Source organism: Dendrobates tinctorius, unplaced genomic scaffold, assembly GCF_039654945.1.
Source record: "Dendrobates tinctorius isolate UK_male_01 unplaced genomic scaffold, ASM3965494v1 ptg000100l, whole genome shotgun sequence".
Classification (NCBI taxonomy): domain Eukaryota; kingdom Metazoa; phylum Chordata; class Amphibia; order Anura; family Dendrobatidae; genus Dendrobates; species Dendrobates tinctorius.
This window is the reverse complement of record NW_027361768.1, coordinates 2,484,428-2,496,675: the sequence shown is the minus strand read 5'-3', so window position 1 is coordinate 2,496,675 and position 12,248 is coordinate 2,484,428. Positions and strand designations below refer to the sequence as shown.

Genomic DNA, 12,248 nt, shown 5'->3' with positions numbered 1-12,248 from the left:
AACATGTAGCAAGAAATGCAGCTCACCAAATGGCTCCTGGCCTCTTCCATATTGAGATTTCTTAAAAACGATGAAAGATGAGCCAAAATTTGTGCGGTTTACCGATTTCCTCTTTTTTTTTTTTTTGCAAATGATATCCTCAAGACTCTTCCCCTGGTTTTTGTTAAAAAAAACCTGTGAGTGTTAACCTATTCTGTGCACATGCTAGGGTTTAGGATAGGCTGCAATAGATGGAGCATGGCAGCCATGTGGCCTGGTTGGAAGAGGCCAGCTAGGTTACAGTTAGTGTAGCATCATACATTACTTTACTTGCCAGTTGGATAAATACACTGAGCTGTTATAGTTGGTGCACCATGCTGTTTGACAGCCCAGCTAAAGAATATTATCCTTGTAAATAGTCTGTTTCCATAGCATACCCCTGTTTCTGCATTTTCCTAAACACTGCATTCCTTGCCTGTAAATAAATTAACCCTTTGTTGATTGCACCTCATCTTGTGTACCGTAGTCTCCCTGCATTGTGGTGGTCCCCCGACTATCGCTTCAGCTAAGCAAAATATAATTCCTTTCCTCTTTCTATCTTCTTTTGTTTCTCTTATTCCTTATTCTATTTTGCCTTCCCCCTTCACAATCCTGCCTTTTCCTTTTCATAAATCTAATATATAAAGCTCAAAGTGTGTATGTATGTGTGTATGTATGTATGTGTGTGTGTATGTGTGTATGTCCGGGATAGACATCCGCACCGTCGCAGCTACAGCCACAAAATTTGGCACAGTCGCACGTCTGGACCCCGAGAGCGTCCTAAGCTATGTTGTGAGGCGAAATTTTAACCCCGCGTGTTCCAATTCACCAAACAATTTTGCCCCTGTCTACATACTGGGGGAAAAAGTGTGTGCGCGTCAAGCCCCGCCCCTCATTGTGATGTCACAATGCCCCTATTTGCATACTGGGGAAGCAGTGTGTGCGTGTCAAGCCCCGCCCCTCATTATGATGTCATAATGGTTGCCATGGCGACGCTGATGTCATCAAAGGTTGCAAGTCCCGCCGCCGCTCATTATGATGTCATAATGGTTGACCATGGATTGGAGGATGTGTGTGAGTATATGGGCACCGGACTATGGGATGGAGGATATGTATGATGGGTATATGGGAACGGGACTATGGGATGGAGGATGTGTGATGGGTATATGGGCACTGGACTATGGGATGGAGGATATGTATGACAGGTATATGGGCACGGGACTATGGTATGGCGGATATGTATATGGGCACGGGACTATGGGATGGAGGATGTGTGATGGGTATATGGGCGCTCGACTATGGGATGGAGGATATGTATGATGGGTATATGGGCACGGGCCTATGGGATGGAGGATATGTATGACGGGTATGTGGGCACGGGACTATGGGATGGAGGATATGTATGACGGGTATATGGGCACGGGACTATGGTATGGAGGATATGCATGATGGGTATATGGGCACAGGACTATGGTATGGAGGATATGTATGACGGGTATATGGGCACGGGACTATGGGATGGAGGATATGTATGATGGGTATATGGGCACGGGACTGTGGGATGGAGGATATGTATGACGAGTATATGGGCATGGGACTATGGGATGGAGGATGTGTGATGGGTATATGGGCACTCGACTATGGGATGGAGGCTGTATGATGGGTATATGGGCACTCGACTATGGGATGGAGGATATGTATGATGGGTATATGGGCACTCGACTATGGGATGGAGGATATGTATGATGGGTATATGGGCATGGGACTATGGGATGGAGAATATGTATGATGGGTATATGGGCATGGGACTATTGGATGGAGGATGGGTATATGGGCACTCGACTATGGGATGGAGGATATGTATGATGGGTATATGGGCACGGGCCTATGGGATCGTGGATGTGTGATGGGTATATGGGCATGGGACTATAGGATGGAGGATTATTATAATTTGTTATAACTAACCACAGTTAGTTACTATGCCCGGGCAGCGCCGGGCTCTTCAGCTATCTAATATATAAAGCTCAAAGTGTGTATGTATGTATGTATGTGTGTGTGTATGTATGTGTGTGTGTATGTCCGGGATAGGCATCCGCACCGTCGCAGCTACAGCCACAAAATTTGGCACAGTCACACGTCTGGACCCAGAGAGCGTCCTAAGCTATGTTGTGAGGTGAAATTTTAACCCCGCGCGTTCCAATTCACCAAACAATTTTGCCCCTGTCTACATGCTGGGGAAAAAGTGTGTGCGCGTCAAGCCCCGCCCCTCATTATGATGTCATAATGCCCCTATCTACATAATCGGGAAATAGTGTGTGCGCATCAAGCCCCGCCCCTCATTATGATGTCATAATGGTTGCCATGGCTACGCTGATTCATCATAGGTTGCAAGCCTCGCCGCTCATTATGATGTCATAATGGTTGACTATGGGATGGAGGATGTGTGATGGGTATATGGGCACTGAACTATGGGATGGAGGATATGTATGACGGGTATATGGGCACGGGACTATGGGATGGAGGATGTGTGATGGGTATATGGGCACTGGACTATGGGATGGAGGATGTGTGATGGGTATATGGGCATTGGACTAAGGGATGGAGGATATGTATGATGGGTATATGGGCACAGGACTATGGGATGGAGGATGTGTGATGGGTATATGGGCACTGGACTATGGGATGGAGGCTATGTATGACGGGTATATGAGCACGGGACTATGGGATGGAGGATGTGTGATGGGTATATGGGCACTCGACTATGGGATGGAGGATGTATGATGGGTATATGGGCACTCGACTATGGGATGGAGGATATGTATGATGGGTATATGGGCATGGGACTATTGGATGGAGGATGGGTATATGGGCACTCGACTATGGGATGGAGGATATGTATGATGGGTATATGGGCATGGGCCTATGGGATCGTGGATGTGTGATGGGTATATGGGAATGGGACTATAGGATGGAGGATTATTATAATTTGTTATAACTAACCACAGTTAGTTACTATGCCCGGGCAGCGCCAGGCTCTTCAGCTATCTAATATATAAAGCTCAAAGTGTGTATGTATGTATGTATGTGTGTGTGTATGTATGTGTGTGTGTATGTCCGGGATAGGCATCCGCACCGTCGCAGCTACAGCCACAAAATTTGGCACAGTCACACGTCTGGACCCCGAGAGCGTCCTAAGCTATGTTGTGAGGTGAAATTTTAACCCCGCGCATTCCAATTCACCAAACAATTTTGCCCCTGTCTACATGCTGGGGAAAAAGTGTGTGCGCGTCAAGCCCCGCCCCTCATTATGATGTCATAATGCCCCTATCTACATAATGGGGAAACAGTGTGTGCGTATCAAGCCCCGCCCCTCATTATGATGTCATAATGGTTGCCATGGCTACGCTGATTCATCATAGGTTGCAAGCCTCGCCGCTCATTATGATGTCATAATGGTTGACTATGGGATGGAGGATGTGTGATGGGTATATGGGCACTGAACTATGGGATGGAGGATATGTATGACGGGTATATGGGCATGGGACTATGGGATGAAGGATGTGTGATGGGTATATGGGCACTGGACTATGGGATGGAGGATATGTATGACGGGTATATGGGCACGGGACTACGGGATGGCGGATATGTATGATGGGTATATGGGCACGGGACTATGGGATGGACGATATGTATGATGGGTATATGGGCACAGGACTATGAGATAAAGGATGTATGAGATGTATGATGGGTATATGGGCACGGAACTATGGGATGGACGATATGTATGATGGGTATATGGGCACAGGACTATGAGATGAAGGATGTGTGATGGGTATATGGGCACTCGACTATGGGATGGCGAATATGTATGATGGGTATATGGGCATGGGACTATGTGATGATTCATCATAGGTTGCAAGCCCCGCCGCTCATTATGATGTCATAATGGTTGACTATGGGATGGAGGATGTGTGATGGGTATATGGGCATGGTATTTGGCCCCCCTGGAACTTTTCAATCTTTCCCACATATCATGCTTCAAACATAAAGATACCAAATGTAAATTTTTGGTGAAGAATCAACAACAAGTGGGACACAATTGTGAAGTTGAATGGAATTTATTGGTTATTTTAAAATTTTGTGCAAATACAAAAGCAGAAAAGTGGGGCATGTAATATTATTTGACCCCTTTAATATTTTGTTGCGCCACCTTTTGCTGCAATTACAACTGCAAGTCGCTTGGGGTATGTCTCTATCAGTTTTGTACATTGAGAGACTGAAATTCTTGCCCATTCTTCCTTGGCAAACAGCTGGAGCTCAGTGAGGTTTGATGGAGTCGTTTGTGAACAGCAGTTTTCAGCTCTTTCCACAGATTCTCGATTGGATTCAGGTCTGGACTTTGACTTGGCCATTCTAACACCTGGATATGTTTATTTTTGAACCATTACATTGTAGATTTTGCTTTATGTTTGGGATCATTGTCTTGTTGGAAGACAAATCTCCATCCTATTCTCAGGTCTTTGGCAGACTCCAACAGGTTTTCTTCAAGAATGGTCCTGTATTTGGCTCCATCCATTTTCCCATCAATTTTAACCATATTTCCTGTCCCTACTGAAGAAAAGCAGGCCCAAACCATGATGCTGCCACCACCATGTTTGACAGCGGGGATGGTGTGTTCAGGGTGATGAGCTGTGTTGTCTTTACGCCAAACATATCGTTTGGCATCGTTGCCAAAAAGTTCAATTTTGGTTTTATCTGACCAGAGCACCTTCTTCCACATGTTTGGTGTGTCTCCCAGGTGGCATGTTGCAAACTTTAAATGACACTTTTTATGGATATCTTTGAGAAATTGCTTTCTTCTTGCCACTCTTCCATAAAGGCCAAATAACGAGCTCACTCTCGCATGCATATTGCATAGTGATAAAAATCTACTGAACATACATTGGAATTGACGACTGATGTATACTCAGAGCAGGAACTAGCACAACCCCTGAAACGGACGTCACTGATGATGCTTTGTTTCAGGAAGGGGCAGAGGCTGTGGCAGTGACAACAGCTTCTACTCCCTGACGATGCTATGTTTCAGGAAGGGGGCAGAGGCTGTGGCAGTGACAACAACTTCTCCTCCCTGATGATGCATTGTTTCAGGAAGGGGGCAGAGGCTGTGGCAGTGACAACAGCTTCTCCTCCCTGATGATGCTTTGTTTCATGAAGGGGGCAGAGGCTGTGGCAGTGACAACAGCTTCTCCTCCCAGATGATGCTTTGTTTCAGGAAGGGGGCAGAGGCTGTGGCAGTAACAACAGCTTCTCCTCCCTGATGATGCTTTGTTTCAGGCAGGAGGCAGAGGCTGTGGCAGTGACAACAGCTTCTACTCCCTGATGATGCATGAACTGCGATTCTCAAAAACTGGCATCCAAAATGAAGCAGTAAAAAAATCAGTTAGTGTAGTGAAGGAAGGGAAGGGACTTTTTTAATTAAAGCATGTTAGAAATTAGATTAGATTATGGCATTAAGTAGGCATTTAGGATAAAACTTACTTTGTGTTTCAGACCACTCCTTTAACCTACAAACATACTGTCTATTTACCCTGTTATTCAGCCTCATACATTGTTGAACCTAGTAATAGGAGCAATACAGACTTTTACTCTGAGATATTCAGTATTACAATGTACTCTTTTGTCACTGAAGCCTGTACAATATACTATTATAACTGTATTGAACCCTGCTTTGGCCATCCAGAGTTGGCCATCCCTCTAACTCTAAATCAGAACCGCAACATGCTATGACTGGTAAAAGAGCCACAATATTATTTAAAAAAAGTTAAAAAGGCTGCATGTATGTAATATCATCCTTAATATACCATGCAAAAATGCAAAAGGAAATTTAAATTGGTGTATGCACTGGCATTTTTTTATTTCAGCATTTTAACAAACATACCTTACTATCTATTTCATTGCTTCCTAGTGCAGACTGGATGACAAAGAGCAAAGCATCAGTCAGTCCATCACATTCTCTCATTCTTCTGCGAGCCTCCTCTCCAGCAGAGCTCACATTCCTGCAAAAAAATCAAAATACATAAGAAAATCTAGTAGTAGTAGTGTCAAACTAAGCAACTTTTATTCTTAAAATACAGTGTAATTCTAGTTTTCTTTGTAAACTTTGGCTAAAGTCCCCATACATATTACACAGCATTCGGGGGAGCAATGGTAAGGCTGACAGTTATGTCTCCCATCTGTGTTCTCTGGTACCCATTGCCTCACTCTTCTGACACAGGTTATCTCTGGTGGAGAACAAAAGGATCAGCCATTGGAAATCCACCAGAATGAATTTTTTTCCACCTCAACACAAGTCAGGAGACCCCCCCTACACATTAAACTGTCTGCCGATCATACTAAAATCGGTAAGTTCACACAACCTCAAGATGGCACATAACAGTTGAATTTTTCCCTGTGTTTTTTGCAATAGAAAAAAAAGCTGTGACCTGATATTATAAAATGGCCTACAAAAGTATTCACACCCTTGGATTTTTACCTATTTTGTTACATTATATAACATGCATCATAACTAAATTGTCTAAATTTGTGAAGTGAAGCGAGACAAATATAAGCATAAATTAAATTTAAGGGGTCAAATAACTAAAAATTGACATGTGCATATCTATTCACCCCTTTTGCAATGAATTACCTAAAAAATTCTGGAGCAAGCAATTACCTTCATTAGTCACATGCTTAATGAAAGGAAGTCCACCTGTGTGCAATCACATGATCTGTCAATATATACACACGTTTTCTGAAAGGCCACATAGGCTGCAACATCATTAAGTAAGATGCACCACTAACCAAACAACACCAAGAAGATCATGGAGGTCTCCAAACAAGTCAGGGGCAAATTTGTTCAAAAGTACAAGTCAGGGATGAGTTCTAAGAAAGTAACCCAATCTCTTATGAACCTCCGGAGCATCGTCAAATCCATTATCATCAAATGGAAAGAACATGGTACCACAACAAACCTGCCACGAGAGAACCGTCCACCAAAATTCTCAGGCTGGACAAGAAGGGCATTAATTATAGAGGCAGCACAGAGACCAAAAGGTAACCCTGAAGGAGCTGCAAACTTCCCAAGCAGAGACAGGAGCATCTGTCCACACAACCACAATAAGTCATAAGCTTTATAGAGGTGGCCTTTATGAAAGAGTGAGCAGAAAAAAGCCTTAGACATACAAATTGTAATGCTCCTTTTGTTTGCCAAATGATGTGTGGGAAACTCCCAAAATATATAAAGCAAGTTGCTGTGGTCAGATAAGACCAAAATTTAACTTTTTGGTCACTAAGATAAATGCTGTGTCTGGAGCTACATCAACATAGCTCACCATGCCAAGACCATCATTCTCACAGTGAGACATGGTGGTGGAAACATTATGCTGTGGGGATGTTTTGTTAGCAGCAGGGACAAGGAAAATGGTCAAAGTTGAGGGGAAGATAGATGGTGTGAAATACAGGGAAATTCTTGCGCAAAACCTGTTTCAGTCTGTTAGTGATTTTAGACTGGGATGGATGTTCACCTTCCAACAAGACAATTACCCAAAGCATAGTGCTAAAGGAACACTCAAATGACTTATTGGGAATCGTTTAAATCTTTTGGGGTGGTGTAGTCAAAGCCCAGACCTTAGTTTAATTGAGAATATGTGGTCAGACTTAAAAATTGCTGTTTACTGGAGAAAACATCTTACTTGAAAGAGTTGGAGAAGCATTGCCTTGAGGAATGGACAAAAGTCCTTGTGGCAAAATGTGGAAACCTCATAGAGACTTATTCAAAGTGATTGCAGCTGTAATTGCAGCAAAGGGAGGCTCTACAAATTGTTGACTTTAGGTGGGTAAATACACTGCTCAAAAATAAAGGAAACACTTAAACAACACAATGTCACTTCAAGTCAATCACATGTCTGTGAAACCAACCTGTCCAGTTATGAAGCATCACTGGTTGTGAATCAATTTCTCCTGCTGTTGTGCCAATGAAACAAACAACATGTAGAACACCAACACTCTTCAGAGCAACTGGTATTTGCCAGAGAACACCAAGATTGACAGTTTCAACATTGGCACTCTGTGCTCTTCACGGATAAGAGCAGAATCACACTGAGCACATGTGACAATTGCTACGTTTGACAGCCACACTGTACAGCCCATTTCAATTGCTTTATACAATATTACTGCTAATACTTTGTGATACTATTGTTATGTCAGCATTTCTCACATTTTATATCATTGTTATTACCACCTATTATTGCCAGAGCGTGTAATCCCTTTCTTTGGCTGTGTGGTTGTCAAACTGTGTATACGTATGTTATGTCAAATGCTGTATAGCTATACTGCATAGTCGGGACCTATTTCCTTGCACTAATTGATGCTATGCACTTTATTCATTAGTATCTGAGATGACATTATATGTGCACCACTATGCTAGGCTCTCACCAGATTTGTTGCCATTGATATATGGTCAGGTTGTATACTTGGCTTTATAAGTTTTATGATTGTTGTTTAATGAAATGTTCCTACTTTTACTCATATTGTTGGTTATATTGAGGTGTACGCATCATTAGTGTATCTCTTTCTCCCCTTTTGCCATCATGTTTTGTTCCATCCACCAACATACCACAGACTGTGCAGGAGCTTACTGATGCTTTCATACAGGTCTGGGAGGAGATCCGTGATGAAAACATTGGCCGCCCAATCAGAAGCATGCCGAAGCATTGTAGGGAAGTCATACAGGCATGTAGAGGCCACACACAATACTTAGCATCATTTCCTTGTTTTAAAGCATTTCCACTGAAGTTGGATAAGCCTGTAAATTGATTTCAAACTTGGATTTTGAGTATCATTCTAAATTCAGACCTCCATGGGATATTAATTTTAATTCACATTGATCATTTTTTATATTTTATTATTCTTGACGCATTCCACTATATAATGTACTAGCTGAAGAGCCCGGCGCTGCCCGGGCATAGTAACTAACTACGGTTAGTTATAGCAAATTATAATGATTATATCTATATCAATATATATATATATATATATATATATATATATATAAAGCTGAGTGTATAGCCCTGCCCACTCCGCTTAGCCACATTCACTATAATATCCCACATCATCCCGTCGGCCAGAGCTACCGGACTACTACCCCTAATATCCCACATCATCCCGTCAGCCAGAGCCACCGGACTACTACTCCTAATATCCCACATCATCTCGTCAGCCAGAGCTACCGGACTACTACCCCTAATATCCCACATCATCCCATCAGCCAGAGCCACCGAACTGCTACCCCTAATATCCCACATCATCCCGTCAGCCAGAGCTACCGGACTACTACCCCTAATATCCCACATCATCCCGTCAGAGCCAGTAAAAGTAGAATAGTGAAATTGCACAGAAACATGGTTAACTAAGATCCCAGGTTTTCTACTGATCAGGCTGATATTCTCACTTATCTGCCACCATAAATATCACAGTCATGCTTTTCACCAATGGACAGGCACAAACCTTATGCATTAGTACAGTAAAGAAACTTTCACACACATTTCATGCATCGTCAACTTGTAATTTGTCCGGCTGAGTTGCTCATGGATGTACAGCATCTGTATGCAGTATAGTATCATATTTAATGGGTTGTTATGGGAAAAGCATTACGTGTTATATGGGTATATTCAGGTGAATTGTGGGGAAAGTAGCACTTTTATAATGACACCCTAACGTTGTCGTATGCAACCGTGTTCGTTAAAGCCTTTAGTCAGTGGTATACTTTTTTCTGACTAATGTCTGTGCAATCTAGCCAGTGCTTTAATCGGATACTTGAAAATCCTATACTCAGCACTTGGAAACCAATGTTTTAATACTACACCATTATTTATCTGTTGTATAAAGTTTATTGACTTGCTAGCTTTTTCATCAAGCTTTGTTGATGGAAAAATAAAAAAAGCTTTAGCTCTCAGATGATAACAAGTATTAAATTATTTTATTTACAAAAACTTGTTTTTTTGTCCAGATAAAAAAAAGATAAAAAAATGCCATTGCTATGGCAATGATAGTAACAATGTGCAGAATACACTGGGTGCAGAATTATTAAGCAAATGAGTATTTTGATCACATCATCCTTTTTATACATGTTGTCCTACTCCAAGCTGTATAGGCTTGAAAGCCAACTGCCAATTATGTAAATCAGGTGATTTGCATCTCTGTAATGAGGAGGGGTGTGGTCTAATGACATCAACACCCTATATAAGGTGTGCTTAATTATTAGGCAACTTCCTTTCCTGTGGCAAAATAGGTCCAAAGAAAGATTTGACGGACTCAAAAAAGTTAAAAATTGTGAGATGTCTTGCAGAGGGATGCAGCAGTCTTGAAATTGCCAAACTTTTGAAGCGTGATCACCGAACAATCAAGCATTTCATGGCAAATATCCAACAGGGTCGCAAGAGGCGCGTTGATAAAAAAAGGTGCAAAATAACTGCCCATGAATTGAGGAAAATCAAGCGTGAAGCTGCCAAGATGCCATTTGACACCAATTTTGCCATATTTCAGAGCTGCAACATTACTGGAGTATCAAAAAGCTCAAAATGTGCCATACTCAGGGACATGGCCAAGCTAAGGAAGGCTGAAAAATGACCACCTTTCAACAAGAAACATAAGATAAAACATCAAGACTGGGCCAAGAAATATCTTAAGACTGATTTTTCTAAGGTTTTATGGACTGATGAAATGAGAGCGACTCTTGATTGGCCAGATGGATGGGCCCAAGGCTGTATCAGTAAAAGGCATGGAGCGCCACTCCGACTCAGACGCCAGAAAGGTGGAGGTGGGGTACTGGTATGGGCTGGTGTCATCAAAGATGAACTTGTGGGACCTTTTCAGGTTGAGGATGGAGTGAAGCTCAACTCCTAGACCTACTGGCAGTTTCTGGAAGACACCTTCAAGCAGTGGTACAGGAAGAAGTCGGTATCGTTCAAGAAAAACATGATTTTCATGCAGGACAATGCTCCATCACATGCATCCAAATGCTCCACAGCGTGGCTGCCCAGTAAAGGTCTAAAAGAAGAAAAAATAATGACATGGCCCCCTTGTTCACCTGATCTTAAACCCATAGAGAACCTGTGGTCCCTCATAAAATGTGAGATCAACAGGGAGTGAAAACATTACACCTCTCCGAACAGTGTCTGGGAGGCTGCGGTGGCTGCGGCACGCAATGTTGATCGTAAACAGATCAAGCAACTGACAGAATCTATGGATGGAAGGCTTTTGAGTGTCATTGTAAAGAAAGGTGGCTATGTTGGTCATTGATTTTTTTGTTTTGTTTTTGAATGTCAGAGATGTTTATTTCTAAATTTTGTGTTGCTCTATTGGTTTACCTGGTGAAAATAAACAAGTGAGATGGGTATATGTTTGGTTTTTATTAAGTTGCCTAATAATTCTGCACTGTAATAGTTACCTGCACAAACAGATATCCTCCTAAGATAGCCAAATCTAAAAAAAACCCACTCCAACTTCGAAAAATATTAAGCTTTGATATCTATGAGTCTTTTGAGTTGATTGAGAACATAGTTGTTATTCAAAAATAAAAAGAATCCTCTCAAATACAACTTGCCTAATAATTCTGCACACATTGTATACAGGGTGGGCCATGTATATTAATATACCTAATTAAAATGGGAATAGTTGGTGATATCAACTTCCTATTTGTGGCACTGTAGTAATTAGTATATGAGAGGGGGAAAACTTTTCAAGATGGGTGGTAACCATGGCAGCCATTTTGAAGTCTGCCATTTTGGACCCAACTTTATTTTTTCCAATGGGAAGATGGTCATGTGACACATCAAACTAATTGAGAATTTCACAAGAAAAAAATGGTGTTCTTGGTTTTAATGTAACTTTATTCTTTCATGAGTTATTTCCACGTTTCTCTTTGTTTACAGCCATTAACATGTCGCAGAGGTTAACATGTGAGGAGCGGATAGAAATTTTGTTGATGTCTGGTGAACACAGTACCCAGGTCATTCCAGCAGATTTCAATGCAAGACACCCTATGCAAGAAGACTGTCATCATTCCCATTTTATTTAGATGTATCCATATAAATGGCCCACCCAAAAAAGTTTGCCTCAACACTGAACATAATGTTCTGTGTAAACTGAGGGTCCTGTACCAATTTTTGTTTTGCCTATTCTGCAAATTCAGC

At 42.0% G+C, this 12,248-nt stretch overlaps 1 protein-coding gene across 6 annotated transcripts in view; it reads right to left on the bottom strand.

The window, feature by feature from the left end:
- Nucleotides 1–12,248, bottom strand: part of CTNND2 (catenin delta 2) — a 3,465,616-nt gene that overhangs the window by 1,822,435 nt on the left and 1,630,933 nt on the right. For all 6 annotated transcript variants that reach the window (XM_073587627.1, XM_073587626.1, XM_073587628.1 and 3 more), the window contains one exon: nucleotides 5,957–6,074. In XM_073587627.1, the coding sequence (XP_073443728.1) occupies nucleotides 5,957–6,074 (118 nt within the window). The remainder of the gene's footprint in view (nucleotides 1–5,956; nucleotides 6,075–12,248) is intronic.